The sequence below is a fragment of the Sander lucioperca genome, chromosome 17 (assembly GCF_008315115.2).
Source record: "Sander lucioperca isolate FBNREF2018 chromosome 17, SLUC_FBN_1.2, whole genome shotgun sequence".
In the NCBI taxonomy this organism is placed as follows: domain Eukaryota; kingdom Metazoa; phylum Chordata; class Actinopteri; order Perciformes; family Percidae; genus Sander; species Sander lucioperca.
Window position 1 is genome coordinate 13621653 of NC_050189.1, and position 17737 is coordinate 13639389.

The window sequence follows — 17737 nt, forward strand, 5'->3', positions numbered from 1 at the left end:
CGCACATGCACACACAGGGAATATTATAGGCGAGCCCACACACTTGGAAAGGAAGGGAGTGTGTGAACCAGACGCACAAACACTCAGATACACAAAAGGCAACACAGAAAGAGAGGAACTTTGAAGAAGCCGGCAGGCCAACGCCTTGACATGCTAGCATGCGGAAACCTCAAAACATTAATACCTCTCACCTCTATGGGAAAGTGGATGGTCCCACTTTCCACGGGTATTGGTATGGTGGTGGTGGTGGTAGGAGGGGGGCGTTAATCCAATGTACAATGTGTTTAACTTTGACTGACAGATCCCTCAAACCCTCCCACCCTCTCTTCTCTTTGGGGCCCCTTTGAGTTTGTAGATTGAGGACAAATGTAGAACTGGTATTTAGGTGGTGTTGGCTGACTGGGAAAAGGGGTCAGATGGTGTGAACGGGCCTGTTAGGAGCTGTGATGTGGGCAAAGTGTGGACCCAATGCCCTTGAAACTGAACGCTTGGTTGACTGATTGATAAGGGTGGAGCAAAAACATCAATTTTACTCTTAATTGTAAGCTTTTTTAAGCTTAGGAAGACCAAAATCCATGACAATAATCCTGCAATTTATCTAATCCTCTTTAAACTCCTTTTGCTTCAAAGTTATGTAGTAGCCCAAAAGGACACCAAAGCATGAGAACAACATTCAATAGTTGAGGCACTTGGGATAATAATATGGATGAGTACCGCCATCTAGTGGAACATCTGCCATCTGCTCTTGCTGTGAATGCAGATACTGTATAATCCATAGCCAATTCAGTTGCCAATAAAAATTTAGATAAGAGATTGAAACTAACAAATAAGTTAAATTACAGCATTTCCTTTATGGCTCAAATCAATACAAACAGACCACACAATTACTTGTTTTCTTCAATTACTCTTGGTATACTTATTACTGGTTTGGCAGAGTCACGGGAAGACTTTCTAACAAAGGGGAAGATCAGGTTTTTCCATCTTATAGTGTGTAAACCCAGAGACCAGCACGCTGAAACCCTCCTTGTAAGCTCGAAACAGGAGGTGGAAAATCTGTGTCAGCACACTGAATAGCCACTGCCTGCCTGGGAATGAGGACACAAGGAATGGGAGTACAAGTATTTTATAAAAAGCCTCAAGTATGACATCTACTTTCCTTCTTAATACTTGACATTACATTATGCAAATAATTTGCCAAATGAGACAAAAGTTATCCTCAGAAGTCCATGTTTGACGTATGTATTAATTTTTCCACTCATAAGGTTTCTCCCAGGAGAGAAGACTGGAGGTTGTTATTGTAACGGTTGTGATTTAAGGTATTTTTAAATAATTCCCAGCATTTCTTGTAAGCATTTGCTTGTCTTGCCAGATGAGTGGCTTTTACCACAATGAATTTGGGAATGGGAAAACCAATCTCTGAAAAGAATTTGAAAAGCCAATGTCTTGAGATGTCTTGTGTTGTCCAACAAACAGCCCAAAACTCAAAGATATTGAGTTTACTGTTATATGGGATAACTTAAAGCAGAACCTTTTCACATTCAAGAAGTAGGCACCAGTTGCCGTAGTTGCCGTTTAATTGTCTCTTCATCGAATAATTGAGTAATAATGTAATCATTTGGGCTCTAATAAATTCTGGACAACATGTTACTGTTCTTGGCCTGGATCTGTTGCCAGGCAACCAGTACAGACTCCAGGAAGTTACCGGTCGCAAACTATTCCTGTAAACAAATTACACCCAAGACTAACTATTATTTATTGACATAATGATTTTGAGACACATTTGGATAATTATGAAATGTGTTACCAAACACACAAGTTTTTTCTTACATACAGTAGAAATGAGTGAAATTTATAAAAACTAAATAATTCAGTCATTTTGCTAAAGAATTCCTAACTGCCATTGTTTGCACAAGAACAAAATCACAAGTACTTTTCCAACTTTTATTGGGATTTTTCCAACCACATGACAATTCAACAAGTTTCTCTCATTTCTCAGTATGGGACAGATTCATTGACTTGAAGGAGATATTACACGTTGATATTCGTAGATAATCTAGTTCAAGTGAATCCTCACTATGCCCCTGACTGGTATCAGTTGACAAAACATCAGACATGTCAAAAGCCCCACTTCCACTTCCTTCATTATCCAGAAAAAAATCAAATGTTTTCATGCCATTGACAACTTCTTCACTACTAACACCCAACTTGTTTTCCTCAACACTACTGAAATCTACCTCATCTTTAGCATGTGCTGCAGGACCTCTGCTCGTGTTGCCGCTACTAAGCACAGCATCCTCAGAGTTTAAGGTCCATTGACCCGCCCCTTCTTTTTGCTTGATTGTAGCTGTCAAATAGTCCTTATCAGGGTGTGTGATTGGTGTCTGGGTTGTAGCTGTGACACCACTGAATGAGGCACTGCCAATAATATCAGTGTACGTGATAGCTATGACCCTGGCAGGCCTCTTAGGCAGCCTGACTATGGCTGCATTTCCAGTGTCTTTGGTGAGAGTATATTCATTGAGCTTTTTGCCATTTCCTTTCACATGTTTGCCTCTCACGATGTGGCTGGTGGAACTGTTGAGCATGCTCGCCTCCGTTGCAACAGATTTGGTTTTGTTGGGTGATCTTGGCTCAGATTTTGGGCTGGATTCAATTGTGGGTTTCCCTGCTGATCTGAGAATAGCTGAGGAAATTATGGGACTTGGTGATGTTGGATTTTGTTTGTGTGCATTGTTTTTAGCAATGCTGTTTTGAACAGGGCCAAAGCCTAAGAAGGTATAGATTTTGCGTCTATTTTTGTATACGTCAGGTGTAAATCTGGTGACTGATTCAGTACTTCCTGCTGTCGTTAAAAGTGGTTTAAGGTCTTCACTTCTTAGCTCATTTCGGCTCATTGTGGAATGGCTGCTTTTCAGTTGCCAGATCTGTGAGCCTCTATGTTTAAAACCCTGCTGGACTCTGGCAGACATGTCTGGCTCACTAACGAAAGTTTTGGCTCCCTCGAGTGGTCGAGTGCCAAATCCTTTGAGACCATATATTCTTTTGTAGATTCTAAACTGTCTGTGATCTGGGTTGCTGTCCATACCGGCATCACTTTCATGTAGCAGAGGGCGGGCTTCCTCGAATCCTGATGTGAACGGCCTTGGAGAAGGCCAAGTTTTCGTTGGAATGATATCTGAGGAATTATCTGTGGGTGTCCTCTCAATTTCTGCTGGTGTAGTAGATGCTTCTCTCTGGCCAAAGCTAAACTTTGGTGATAAAGAGGGGTATATAAGCCTATTTGCGATTTTATAGTCCTTTCCTTTGTCAAAGCTGTATCGTTGAGAGTTGGTCAGGGAATTGGAATTTTTAGAGAGATGCTGTACTTTCTTTGTTGGATCTTTTCTTTCTGATTGTTGTAATTGTTTAATATTTGAAGAAACCCTGCTGTAAACTTGTGCATCAGAGGCCCTTTGCTTATGTGGTGTTGTGGGAAAAGCACTGGATCCATCACTAGTGACTGTATGAACTGTCTCATGTCCACCAAAAGAGGTCTGGGAGCCCTTTAGCAGATATGACTTGACCTTTTTGTGTCTTGGTGTCTCACTGCTGCTCACCGAGTGAATCCCCTGGGAAAAATCGGTGATGGATGTTGTCAGTTTTTCTGGCCTGGGGATGCTTTTAATAGCAGAGGCGTCTAAGCTGTTGCTGATTGATGATGCACGAGGAGCAGTTTGGCTTAGGGAGCTGAGAAATTTGCTTGATTGAATCCCAGTAGATGTACTGTGCGCCCCAGCTGCAGCAAGCTCATTTGTCACTGTAAAGCCGCTGTAATGCCCTCTTGAAGTTGGCAGTGAAGTACTCCAATATCTACCAGTCTGGGATGAAAAAAGAGAAGGAGAGTCATTTCTGGGAACCTTTTCTTTGATGTAGGATTTCTGAGCATCTTTGGGGTCCCAAACCTGTGGAGGACTGGAGCTCTGTTGAAAGGGACTGGCAGCTTCTTTGTGAGATGCTTTCCTAGTGATCACTGGGTATGAATTATAAGAATTTCCAGAGAAAGGTTGGGAGCTGCGTGCTGGCCTTACTCCACTCTGTACTAAAGTCCTAGTTGTTTCTGCTCGGGACAGTCGGTTATTTGGGCTGTACTGATTGTAACTAAAGCTACCTTCTGTAAACTGTAGAGGGTTTGTTTGATGGTCAATGATTGACAAGGCTTCTCTATCATTCCCTCTGGTATCAGTTTCAACATTAGTTCCAGTTTGGAGTCCACTTTTGGTTAATGGCAGACCAGTAAAGAAGGGATGTTGACTGTATGGAGTATACAGTCGTCTCAGGACAATGTGCTTCACTCCATTGTCCACTTGGGTTGTTATGGGACTGGCTGAAGGTGGAAAAGAATGGGGACATAAGAAAAAATGTATTCTTTCTAATGCTGTCATACAGGCACATACTGTATGTGTGACATTTTAACATTGTATGGTCATTGTATACCCTCATTTTAGTTAAATGAATAAATAACCTGAAATTACTATGCCTAAAGATCAAATACCTTTTCTAAATTTGTTTACATAAGTTGCTATAAATCTCTCTTTAAAAATAAAATCCTTATCGCTCTACATTTGTGTAAAATTGTCAAGAGAAAGCTTAATCCTAACTCCACCTAACCCAATCAGCCAACACGTGCCTCATGACATTTTTTTCAGAGAGCCATCAAGATGAGCATTAGCTCACTGAAACTGCAGACGCTAGAACATTGCCCTGGCAGATAGCGGCCTGTTTGTGCTCACCTCTTGCAGCAGCATCTGAACACATGATAAACGACGTGACAGCTGCATAGACCAGCGCAAAGACAAACAAGGGTCTGCAGAAGAAAAGAAAAAAAATACTTACTCAGGAGTATTTTTGTAATTAATGGGAATCTTAAAGCTGTCAATCAAAACAAATCACCTACTCTTTTCAAATGTTATGATTACATGTGCAAAAAGCTCGTAAACTTGATATTTACCTTGAGTAGAGAGCAGAATTTCCTGACATGATGGACAGCTTTCTCCCAGGGTTTGTATGATTGTCAAAAATACCTTTAAAAAAAAGTAGTGTTGTCAGTCCTTGTGTCTTACTTGTCAATTGAGCATTGACACTCTGCTGCTGGTTGTGAGTCTGATTGGATGCAATGCTGTTCACCTGGGCTCAAGTAGACTTACTAGAACAGTCTGTGAAGGGTAGTTTCCTATTTTGGCCTATTTCATGCAAAACAATTTTTTTTTAAATTTTTTAAATATTCCATCTCTTTCCCTCAGTTTACAGTAATCATCTTTCTCTACCACTTTTGCCTCCTCCTTGATTTTCTTTAAAAGTCTGCTTTTACTTTGTCAAGTCTGCTTAGGCCTAGAGACTTCATGCAATGTGTTATTATAACTGTATTTTTGCACAAACACAGGCCAAAGCTAGGCCATTGTTTAGATTTTGTTTAAATGCACACACTGACTCACCCAAACTCACATTAAAAAAAAGCTTCAAAGTTGAAACCAGAACTCATTTATTTGTCCTTAAATATGTAACAATATTTCAAAATACAATACATTTATAAAAATATTAACTATCACATACATTAGTGCATAAATAGGCCTAAAAATGGCCACTTTGGGAATTCATAAATTTTCCATTTTTTTCTCATTTGAGTACAACAGCTAGGCTACATAGTGGTAATCTTTTAAACAAGCAATCCGACTGAAAAGCTGGTTTAAATCATTGTTGACTGTGTAGGCTATATCTTGCCATCAAGGTTTCATCATCATCATCATCAGATGATCGCAACTATGGACTGATGATGATGATAAATATAGTCATATCACATTATCCAGGGTATCTGAAGTTTTGGACCCCTTAAAACATACTGCGGTTAAAACATGTAGCAGGACATCATGGCGAGCTTCCTCATTGTCATCATTGGTCATACTGTCTGGTAAAGGAAAACAGGACACATTAGAACAATATTTATCCACTATTTTTTTTAAATAAAGCCTTAAGGATCTGAGTAGCCTACTTTTTACCACCAAACCCTATTTACAAACTTTTCATTTTAAGAACTTCCTAATGTTTTGTCCCTCTCACACAACATTACAAATTGAAAAACTAATTATGAGCCACAATCCGCCGTTTACTTACTTTCTCCGCCCCTCCGCGGTGAGCTCTTCCCGCTAATCAACCGCCAAACTTTCCTACAAGACCGCCGGAGCCTCCCACCTCTGGAGCCCGTGGAGAAGTCGTTGTCTTCGGCAGGAGTTTCGGGAGGCGTCGGCTCCTCGGTGTCGTCACAACCGTCTTGAACGCGACTCTCGTCTTCCTCCGGGTCGTCCTCCTCTTCTTGGTAAAGGACTCCCGAGGCTAGCAGCCGCTCCAGGACGAACTCATCCACCCTCAGCTCGGCTCTCAACTTCCCCTCTCCTGAGATTGATGTGGTGTGTCGACACAGCGGGCAGACGATGAATCTGTCAGCTCCCAGACGTGCCTCATCGGGCCCCAGGGGTCGTGAAAGGGCCAGCAGGCAGCTCTCACAGAAGCTGTGTTTGCAGTGGAGCTCCCGGGGACACCGCCGACCTGCGTTGTAGGTCCGGTAACAAATTCCGCACTCATGCTCTGTGTACATCCTGCTTTCTGATCCGGGCTTGGTTTGAATGACGAGGTGAGATGTCCAGACTTATAACAGGGTGTGTGGGAGGAAGAGGAGGGCAGACAGACAGTGTGGTGGATTTTAGCCAAATAAACAAAGGCCATAGTCATCAAGCAGTTACGTGCGGTGATGTTGTTTAGGCTAATAAGTCAAAACAGTAACCATTAAGCACGGTCGATATCAATACATTTCCAATCAGGATGACGTATAGTGCACTACTCGCACTGTCTCTCTCTATCTCTCTCTTTCGCGCGCACACACACACACACACACACACACACACACACACACACACACACACACACACCAGTAGACAATGTCCAGCATCAGATATTGACAAAATGTGATATTGCGATATCGATTATGAATATTGCAATATCTATATTCATTTCGATATTTTTAAACACATGTAAAATTACAAAAGTTATGGGAAAACGCATCAAAATAGATTCATAACAAATTAAACAAGTTTTCTTACAACACAAGGGTTATTTCAACTGACAGTCATATTTGACTGGTACAACATGAATAAATGAATAAGGACCATGTCTACAGAACAGGACATGTTTTACTGGTTGGACAGTATAAAATAAATAAAGAGAACAGGACACAACTTTTCTTTCTCTTCTCTGATTTGTTCCGTTTAGTTGTCTCTATCTATTTCTTCACTTACACTGTCACTCTGTTGAAATATGCACACATGTGGTATGCTACATAGGGTTTGTCACGTAGTAGACCCGTGCGCTGACGCGCACTAATGTGCAAGTGGCACGCTAACTGGCCAATGAAACATGATCATTATAGCAGTTCAAGTTGGCTCTAAATCAAACACAACTAAGCCACACAGCCAACGGATGGGACGCAGCGCTACACAAAATAAACTAAATATTGCATACTTATTGCAACACTTTCAATATAATATTGCGCTACGTGATATTGCGATAACGATATTGAGTCGATATATCTTGCACCCCTAATCAGAATGCAACCATCTTTATCCTTAATTATTGCACACTGGCCAATTACGTTTGTCAGTCAGCAACAATGAAAAAAACACTGCTCAATTGAATATGAAGGCAAATGTCTTGCAGTCGGCATTAATTCAACCACACTTATCAATTCATTATTAAAGCAACACCAAAGCACTTTTCCTCTTGGGTCCCCCTACAAGTTGGAAGCGGAATTGTCCATTACCGCTGTCGTAATGTCTCATTATGTCTCATTCGAACTACAGATCCGCTACCCGATCTGGCAAACTTGCATAGTGCGGTTATAGCCGATAGAGGGCCGCAAAGCCAAAGCACCACCCAAACTCCCATTAAAAAAAGCTTAAAACCAGATTGAAAGTTGAAACCAGAACTCATTTATTTGTCCTCAAATATGTAACAATATTTCAAAATAAAATACATTTTATAAACAATATTAACTATCACATACATTAGTGCATAAATAGGCCTAAAAATGGCCACTTTGGGAATTCACAAGTTTTCCATTTTTTTCTCATTTGAGTACAACAGCTACATAGTGGTAATCTTTTAAACAAGCAATCCAACTGCAAAGCTGGCTTAAATCATTGTTGACTGTGTATATCTTGCCACCAAGGTTTCATCATCATCATCATCATCATCATCAGTACATAGATGCGAGTGAAAACCATTGAAAATAAATATAGTCATATCACATTATCCAGGGTATCTGAAGTTGTGGACCCCTTAAAACATGTAGCAGGACATCATGGCGAGGTTCCTCATGTCATCATTGGTCATACTGTCTGGTAAAGGAAAACAGGACACATTAGAACAATATTTATCCACTAGGCTATTTTTAAAATAAAGCCTTAAGGATCTGATCAGCCTACTTTTTTACCACCTAACCCTATTTACAAACTGTATCTTTGGGGATACAGTCATTTAACAGGCTGTAGGGGGAGGAGCTATGGGGGGAGGGGCATTATGTGGTTGCAGTTGATGAGAAACACTGATGGGGCGATGGGCATAGACAGTAAAAGAAATGGACAATGTGACACCGTTGTTTTCCACGGAGACCAGTTAAGTCTATCAGAAGCACTTTTCCGGTGATGGCTGAGCGTTACTGCACAGCCTCAAACTGAGCTTGATAACGTAGATGTGACATGAGCAACCTGTCTGAAAGTTTTAAGTCTTCTGGTAGCTGCGCCAAGAGAAATCTCAGTCATTCCCAATCTTGCAGAGACGGAGAGCGTAGGTATATGTAAGGAGATAACATAGGCACAGGCTAATTATTGCTAACTAAAATGCTAGTTAACATTAGTAATTGAACTTAAACAGTTAATGTAAGTCCAAACTGCCTGCGAACTTCTCCTGTATTATACGGTAATTCCTCTACTGTGCGACAGTAAGTCGCGTGGTTATGACACAATCGTTAGCCTATTTTTACAAAAACGTCTGCTACGGAGCCATAACGTGAGATACAAGGTAATGGAGCCTTTTATACATTGTAGTCTTTCTTTAGAAGTTGGGCAAATAAAGTCTTTAAATGCTTCAGATGTAAAGTTATTCGCTGTCAAAGTGACGTCAAAATGAATGGCAGTCAATGGAATGCTAACGGCGGGTGATCGCTTTGTAGCATCAAAATGGCTCCATAGGAGGTACGCTTTGCGGAGGCTGGTTTACCCAAAGGGTTAAGCCTCTCCTCACAACGCTTTAACGCAACGCTTTAACGCAACGCATAGCTCCAATGGTCCCATAGGAGCTATGCGTTGCGTTAAAGCGTTGCGTTAAAGCATTGCGTTAAAGTGTTGCGTTAAAGACTTTATTTGTCCATTGTTTATTTCTAAAGAAACATGTCGCTGTATAAAAGGCTCCATTACCTTGTATCTCACGTTATGGCTCCGTAGCAGGTGTTTTTGTAAAAATAGGCTAACGATTGTGTCATAACCACGCGACTTACTGTCGCATAGTAGTGGAATTACCGTACAGTATTACCGTTTCGACTTACATTAGCTGTTTAAGTTTAATTACTAATGTTAACTAGCATTTTAGTTAGCAATAATTAGCCTGTGCCTATGTTATCTCCTTACATATACCTACGCTCTCCGTCTCTGCAAGATTGGGAATGATTGAGATTTCTCTTGGCACAGCTACCAGAAGACTTCCAACTTTCAGACACGTTGCTCACGTCACATTTACGTCGTCTCTCTCAGTTGGAGGCTGCGCAGTAACGCTCAGCGCTCACCGGAAAAGTGCTTCTAATATCCTTCACTGGTCTCCGTCCAGAGCAACGGGATCTGTTGGTCCATTATATACTGTCTATGGGGTTACCCCCTTGGGTCATGTAATCAGGTCATGTGACTTTATGCCATCATTCCAAACATTTGTATCAAAATCCAAAATGGCAGCATAATGTGGACAAAGACACTGACCATGAGGTTAGTGTTGTTATATTTTTCACGATTATGATATTTTAGAGTGATTTTGTTTTAGAAAATAGTCTTTGAAGGATAGTTTTACATGTTCTTGTGCATATTTTTTTAATTATCTTCTCACAACTTTGATAATCAGGCATTGGATGCCTGTATCCTGGGGAATACATTGCCCATATGGGTATTTAACATGGCTGGTAACTCACCGATATACTTATGTTTTGTGGCCTGTTCTCTACAGATATTGAATAGGATAAAGGTGTGCAACATTGATTACTTTTTATTTTACTCTCAACTGTGTATTATTGATTGTTTTCAGGGAATTTCTGTCAGCAGTTTCTACAGTACAAGAAACAGCTTCCATTGCCCATAGCATATATCTGGTGTGGGGCACCACAGGGAAGATGGTAGAATAAAAAAAACAGGAAAAAGGTGTTATAAAAATCGGCACATGAACTGTTTAAAAAGTTATGAAATGTTAAATTTATATCATACATGGGCAATGCATCTTGGGAGATAAAGTTCTGTTTTTTCCTATTTTTTCTAATGTTGTAGGCTATGGATAACATGAAATAATGTAGTTAATTAATTGTAATGTTTTAAAAGTTGGCATATGAACTATAATAAAAAGAATACAATGCAAAATGTTACCCTATAATGGGCAATGTATCTCCGGAGATACAGAGTGTAACTTAGAAAATAAAAATCATATTTTTGAAAAAAAACATGAACTTGTGTCATTTTGGTCTAGATACATTAAAAAAATAGCAATGAATAATTTGTCCATCAAATTTATTTATGCTTGCCCCTTTAAGGATACTTCCTAATATTTTGTCCCTCTCACATTAGGCTGTTTACTTAGCCAACAACATTACAAGTTGAAAAACTAATTATGAGCCACAATCCGCTGTTTACTTACTTTCTCCGCCCCTCCGCGGTGAGCTCTTCCCGCTAATCAACCGCCAAACTTTCCTACAAGACCGCCGGAGCCTCCCACCTCTGGAGCCCGTGGAGAAGTCGTTGTCTTCGGCAGGAGTTTCGGGAGGCGTCGACTCCTCGGTGTCGTCACAACCGTCTTGAACGCGACTCTCGTCTTCCTCCGGGTCGTCCTCCTCTTCTTGGTAAAGGACTCCCGAGGCTAGCAGCCGCTCCAGGACGAACTCATCCACCCTCAGCTCGGCTCTCAACTTCCCCTCTCCTGAGATTGATGTGGTGTGTCGACACAGCGGGCAGACGATGAATCTGTCAGCTCCCAGACGTGCCTCATCGGGCCCCAGGGGTCGTGAAAGGGCCAGCAGGCAGCTCTCACAGAAGCTGTGTTTGCAGTGGAGCTCCCGGGGACACCGCCGACCTGCGTTGTAGGTCCGGTAACAAATTCCGCACTCATGCTCTGTGTACATCCTGCTTTCTGATCCGGGCTTGGTTTGAATGACGAGGTGAGATGTCCAGACTTATAACAGGGTGTGGGGAAGTGTGTGGGAGGAAGAGGAGGGCAGATAGACAGTGTAGTGGATTTGAGCCAAATAAACATGTCATGAGTCATCAAGCTCCAAATAGACTAGCCTACTAGTGATGCAATGAAACCTAAAACCTCATGTATATAGGCCTATTTTGTGTATGGTATGGGACAAAAAGCTGTGTTTTCCCACTTAAAGTCACACAATGAGTGCTGCGTATAGCCTACTGGACAAAATCACAGCCCAGGTACAGGCTGATGCAAGCCATTACAATAATTCTATTGATTATTAGGCCTATTAAATGGGATTGAGTGTTTGCTTTTAGATGCCTTATTTAGGCCCAAAATCTTAAATTTTCAAAGTGAAAATGTGAAGGCTTTCCAGGATTCCCCCTACCTAATCTAACTTGAACTTGTTTCAGAAGTAAACCCTTCCTCGCTCTCACACTCCAGGGTGTGTGTGTGTGTGTGTGTGACGTCAGCAACTCTCCTCTCCATGGTAATCCCCAAACAACACTCCTCCTATCAGTTGTTCCAGCATGACCTCCTTTCATGGTGATTTCCGCTAAAATCTTGGCCAACAATCACGTGTGTGTGTGTGTGTGTGTGTGTGTGTGTGTGTGTGTGTGTGTGTGTGTGTGTGTGTGTGTGTGTGTGTGTGTGTGTGTGTGTGTGTGTGTGTGTGTGGGGTACAATTGTGGTATTGTTCATTTATTGTGGGCCTTCCCGGTTTTTGCCTTCAGCATTGAACTTACTGTAAATGTGCTTTTTTTTTTTTTTTTAACCTGAAGGCAGTAAAAGAAAACATTTCCCAAAAACTTAGAATATTCAAAAGGAAATGTCTCCAGTTCCAGAAGACGAGTGTTTCATAGTCACATAGCCATTAGTGAGGAGGGCATAGTCACATAGCCATTAGTGAGGAGGGGGGAGCAGGGAGTGCGTCAGTCTGTACAGGCTGATAGACTCCATTTGGTTGAGTTATTTTGACGGGGAATGCAAAGCTTGTTTATCTGAACTCATTGAATGCATCAAACGTCTAAAAGCTATGGATTGAACAACGTGTGTGCAGGCATTTCCAAATGCTCTGGTGTTAAAATGCATGGATTGCGAATATTCCTAGCATTAATAAGACTATTTTCTTTCTTATATTATAGCCCAATTCTGTTGGTCAACTGGGCTTAACTACATCTTATTTTTCTTCCTGTGTGTGTGTGTGTGTGTGTGTGTGTGTGTGTGTGTGTGTGTGTGTGTTACAATTGTCGTATTGTTAATGTTTTTTTAGGCCTTCCCGGTTTTTGCCTTCAGCATTGAACTTACTGTAAATGTGCTTTTTTTTAACCTGATGGCAGTAAAAGAAAACATTTCCCAAAAACTTAGAATATTCAAAGGAAAATTACTTGACTCTTTAGCAAGATTATCTATGTGGTTTTTAAAAATAAATGTTATGTAGTATTATTTCTGTAGTTAGGCTATAGCAGGATATTTGTTTTCTTATTGTCGAAATATGAGTTCAGTCAGTGCTTCCAAGTGTAAGGTTGTTTTGGCAGGACTTATACTTGGATTAAATGCTGCATTTTTCCATAGGTCTATAGTCGATGATTTGGGGAGCCAGTGCTGAGCTATCATTTTCTTGGTTGCGGTTGAGCCGGCTAGCCAAATTTTCCTCTGTCTCCCAAGCAGGTGTAATTTAGAGTCGTCGTCGCAACAAAACAATCGGGTCAGTAGGAATCCAACATCCTATCACATCAGATATTATTGATGTTGTTTTATTCCAGAACTCATGCACCTGTTCACACTCCCAGACCATGTGCAGGAAAGTTCCAGTTTGTTCAGGTTGACAGAACGTGCAGTAGGGAGTGGGAATGACTTTAGAGACGTATCTCTTCTGAGGAGTCCAGTATGTCCTATGACATATGTTGAAGTAGATCTGCTGGTGATTTGGGTTCTTGGAATAATGGAAAATGTTGTCCCAAACTGTCTCCCAATTAGATAACTATGTTTTGATCACAAACTGAAAATAGCAGAATAGGCGTCAAGCACGTCTGTACAGGACAAGCTGGTTACAAGGAAATCTGTAAATATGGTGGGTGTAACAGATACAGTATTACAGGTTATGAGTCATGTTACGTAATTTATCTGTCAATAATTCACCTGTTTACACCATGGTCTGAACAACTTACGCTTACTTTTATTTTTCTAATTGACATCCACTAGAATGTGAGATGATTTTCAATTATGTAAATAAATGTTTAATAGTATCAACTTAAACAACTGACTATTAATGTAAATTAGAAAACTGGAAGGTTGTTACACCCTAATCCACACACTGCTATTTTAAAACTCCTACATGCTGACTGTGTTGAAGCATAATAACATACCGGTAATACGCGAGTAGAGTAGGTAGAATACGAATCTGTCATTTTCTGTCTTGTGTGTCCTGGTTACCTTCACATCACCAAGGGTTTAATTACTGCTGAGCAAACCATAGAGATGCCTCAAGGGGGACTAGACAGAGATGAGACGAGACGAGTAAAATCAGGTGAGACGGAGCGAAAAACAGGAGGTTGCCAGTAAGCCAAGCTTCAGCCAAGTAGATACAGGATATTAAGATAGAAACTTAAATGTGCACACAGAAGACACTCTGCTAGGATGAGACCTGTACCAACATGAGAAGAAGTATGAATTGTGAGAGGGGAAGTACCGGGGTCAGAGGCAGTGTCCTCTGATCAAAGGAGTGTGCGGTGGGTAAGTGGCTCTCTTATCTGCTTCATAGATGTAAAGATGGATCACTGCCAGTTTCTCTCAGTATAATCTCACTGAACCTGGTGGGGTACATTGATACAAGAGGGCTCATTATCCAGTGCTGGCTTCAACATTTCCCTTTCACAACTTGTTTGTCGTTGTTGTGATTTTGGAGAAAAGCAAAATGTTTATTGTTGGTGTAAATTCTATTTGAACCCCTATTTTTGCTCGGATTTTATGAATGTGTAGTAGACCTATGGAAGAAAAGGTTTCAGGGTATGTGTTACCATGGACCAATTCAAAGGAGACCACATCTGCTAAGCAACAATCCACCCATGAACTTGGGTTGCCTTGTAGTTGTCCCATATGAGCAAAAAAAGTGTCTGTAAAGCAAAGCAAATCAAATGCTTTGTTTCATAAAAAGCCAGCAGCAAGTTAGCTTAGCGTAAAGACTGGAAATAGAGGGAAACAGAGCCTAATATGTACAAAAACTGAAGAATAAAAACAAGTTGTGAGCTTTAGACATGCTGGTAGGTGGATTTGGTTACCAGATAGAGCCAGGCTAGTTTTCCACCTTGTTTCCAGTCATTATGCTAAGCTAAGTTAACCAGCTGCTGCCTGTAGCCTTAGATCCTTTCATCTAACTCTTAGCAAGAAAGTGATTAAGCATATTCCCCTCTATATCTATCTATATATCTATATATCTATATATCTATATATCTATATAGATATATAGATATACCTGCAACATTTGACTTTCACACATATTTAAAATCTTCGGCTGCCAGGCTCAGCAGTTTACATTTATTATTAGTGTTAAAGGGCTACTACTCCAACTACTTAGTATTGCACTTAGGCTATATGAAGTTGGCACACTTACAAGAAACAAATTTAAAATTGAATGGTCAAACTCGAAACAATAGAAAATGAGATACACTTTTAGTCTCAGGAATAGGTCAAGTTACCAATTGGATCCTACATTTCCAATGATGCAACTCAATAGTGTGTTTTGTCAGACCCTCCTTGCAAATGCTTACATTTTTCAAACTCCATGCTGTCAGTTTGTAACACAAACTTACTTAAAATTCTTGAAAGTCTTAAGCTAAGATAACCCTGATAACATCATCATCAAGGTTATTTTCTCATATATTAGAAAGAGCCACGGAAGATACAACTGTTTTCTCAGACCGAATGTTCCTCAGTAAAATCAATGGAGTGACTCTCTAAATGACTCACAGACCGAATGTTCCTCAGTAAAATCAATGGAGTGACTCTCTAAATGACTCAACTGAAACACATCTGAGTGCAGAAGTGGACGTGCACACAAACATGCAGAAAGTGTTGCTTTGCTTGTTTGTTTTATTCCATAGCTTCCTGGAAATGCTCTGAGTACGCAGGCCAGCACACACTATGGACACTATGGGTAGGTGGGAGGGGGGAATTGTTAGACGGTGGAGGGCTGAGTGGTTAAATGGATGAATGCTATGACTTATGGGTTGTGGAATCTGTTCATAAAACTTAGAAGAAACAAAGCTGCATCCCAGGGAGAGCATATCCTGGCATCTAAAAGCCACATAATCCTCTGGGGTTCTCTTAATCTTAGTTGAAGTTGTTTTTTCTTTACAGATTTTACCATCTTCTGATTCCTCTACAAGTTGCATCTTGCCATCACTGAGCACCCAAGCCAACTCCATCCACTCACCCTCCCTCCCACCATGGCTGTTGTCCCAGCTACCCAGCAGGAGGACTCAGCTGCTGCAGCACCCAGCCTCAGCACCATCCCTGGGGAGCCCATGGATGTGGAGTGTCCCATCTGCTACCAGGAGTATAACCAGTACAACAAACACCCACGGATGCTGCAGTGTCTCCATGTTTTTTGCACCGAGTGCCTCCAGAGGATCCAGCTCTGCCCCTGCGAGCCCCCCAACCTCCGCAGCCCACCAGCTATCCCCTGCCCCCTCTGCCGCCACCTTACCCCCCTGGAGACTGGGGATGCCCTCTCCTTACCCTGCAACTCCCGCATCCTGGCCAGGCTACCCCATGTGGCCTTCCGCCTGCCTGTGACCAAGGCAACACGCCTAGCTACTGTCAACCGGAGAGTGGTGCTCTCTGTGGAGGGCGACAGCAGAGACACCCGCTTCATCATCCTGCCCACTGTCAGCCTGCGAGTGCAGCAGATGCACCAGGGCAGGCCGTATGGCACAGCGCCAGGCCTGGTGGGTGATGAGGAAGTCATAGAGCAGAGCAAGAAGACCCTGTTCTGTGTGCAGCTGCTGGCTGTCACCTTCTGGGTGCTGTTTGTAATCACCTGTGTGATCGGGGTGGTGTTTGGGCCAGGTTTCTTTAACAAGAAACTTTAATAGGAAAAAATAGTTCTCCTTTATATAGCAGATATTGATTGGGTTGTCACATGAAATTTTAGAGAATATAAAACACAAATTGTGTTGTTTTTTTTTAATCTATATTTTAATGGAGATATTTTTTGACCACTGTGTTTGCTATTTACCCTGTAGTTATGGGACCAACTACATTTTGACTGTTATTTATAGAATACCACCATTTACAACAATCCTTACTCACTGTACTGCATACGTGTTGCTCTTTCATTAATGATATACTGATGAAGAGTTCCCTCTAGTGGTTTATTTGGAAATGTAGAACTCAGATCACTGTGAATGAAAAAGTGATTAAAAACTAAATGTGCTGTCTTCTCTAAGGTTTTATAAGTTTTCTGTCTGCCTGTTGAATAATTGCATTAGCTGATGGCTGTCCTGCTGCCAATGCATACATTGATTAAATATACCTTACATAACAAATTTACACTATGTCAGGTGTGTACAGTTAAAAAATCACCAACAATTGGCATGGGTTAATAAAAGTGTGCACAGTTGTGGATTCATTACATTATTTTGCCCCTTTTTGGTGTATAGTACACACCAACGTTTCAAACGTGATACAGAAAATCTGCTTTGGGGCTGTAGGGGCCACTTGGCAAAGAATTTTTGGGTCACAGTTTGACAGAAAAATATAGTACTTTATTTTACTTTTAATAAATACATTTTGATAAGCAAGGCAGTAAATATTTTTATCATTAGTATTTTTCTCACAATTATTTAATTTTTCCACCTCAGTATTATATCTGGCTCAAGGTTAAACGTGTCTATAATAAAAAAAAAAAATACCCATTAAATAAAACAATAGATAGAAAACCAAAAACGAGGCTATATTTCTCAATACAACAATAACAAAAGGGGGGTAACAGAAGCATTTTAACAACAGTATGAAAATTAAGTGGTCTATGAATGTGTAGCCTATAAGCTGTTCAATAGCCTGCTCATTTAGTACTGTACTTAAATACAATTTTGAAGTAGGCTACTTGTACTTTGTGTATTTCCATTTTAGGCTACTATATGCTTCTCCTATTCTACATTTTGGAGATAAATATTGTACTATCTACTCCATTAACAGTTACATAATGATATATTTT

The 17737-nt window shown here is 40.9% G+C and overlaps 3 protein-coding genes across 4 annotated transcripts; 1 reads left to right on the forward strand and 2 right to left on the reverse strand.

Moving 5' to 3' along the window:
* Positions 1–1927: 1927 nt before the first annotated feature.
* Positions 1928–6681, reverse strand: LOC116048983 (RING finger protein 227-like). Of its 2 annotated transcripts, XM_031298304.2 has the most exons (5): positions 6148–6681; positions 5877–5941; positions 4988–5060; positions 4770–4843; positions 4281–4363 (listed from the first exon to the last, which is right to left on the reverse strand). In XM_031298304.2, the coding sequence occupies exons 1-5, from the start codon at positions 6626–6628 to the stop codon at positions 4352–4354; spliced, it is 705 nt and encodes a 234-aa protein (XP_031154164.1). In that variant the 5' UTR covers positions 6629–6681; the 3' UTR covers positions 4281–4351. The 2 variants fall into 2 exon arrangements, with proteins under 2 accessions (XP_031154163.1, XP_031154164.1); XM_031298303.1 differs by lacking the exon at positions 6148–6681 and having other exon boundaries at positions 1928–4363.
* A 1484-nt stretch (positions 6682–8165) lies between these two features.
* Positions 8166–11650, reverse strand: LOC116048996 (RING finger protein 223-like). The gene is made up of 2 exons (XM_031298327.2): positions 10972–11650; positions 8166–8423 (listed from the first exon to the last, which is right to left on the reverse strand). The coding sequence occupies exons 1-2, from the start codon at positions 11450–11452 to the stop codon at positions 8365–8367; spliced, it is 540 nt and encodes a 179-aa protein (XP_031154187.1). The 5' UTR covers positions 11453–11650; the 3' UTR covers positions 8166–8364.
* A 1827-nt stretch (positions 11651–13477) lies between these two features.
* Positions 13478–16776, forward strand: si:ch73-335l21.2 (RING finger domain-containing protein). The gene is made up of 3 exons (XM_035993511.1): positions 13478–14253; positions 15877–16619; positions 16664–16776. The coding sequence occupies exon 2, from the start codon at positions 15966–15968 to the stop codon at positions 16608–16610; it is 645 nt and encodes a 214-aa protein (XP_035849404.1). The 5' UTR covers positions 13478–14253; positions 15877–15965; the 3' UTR covers positions 16611–16619; positions 16664–16776.
* Positions 16777–17737: the final 961 nt, after the last annotated feature.

Coding starts and splice junctions, on each gene's coding strand:
- LOC116048996 (XM_031298327.2), bottom strand. CDS start 11,452: ATGTACACAGAGCATGAGTGCGGAATTTGTTACCGGACCTACAACGCA. Junction 8,424..10,971: donor ACCGCGGAGGGGCGGAGAAA/GTAAGTAAACAG, acceptor TTCCTTTACCAG/ACAGTATGACCAATGATGAC.
- si:ch73-335l21.2 (XM_035993511.1), top strand. CDS start 15,966: ATGGCTGTTGTCCCAGCTACCCAGCAGGAGGACTCAGCTGCTGCAGCA.
- LOC116048983 (XM_031298303.1), bottom strand. CDS start 5,016: ATGTCAGGAAATTCTGCTCTCTACTCAAG. Junction 4,844..4,987: donor AATTCTGCTCTCTACTCAAG/GTAAATATCAAG, acceptor TTTCTTCTGCAG/ACCCTTGTTTGTCTTTGCGC. Junction 4,364..4,769: donor TTCAGATGCTGCTGCAAGAG/GTGAGCACAAAC, acceptor TTCCACCTTCAG/CCAGTCCCATAACAACCCAA.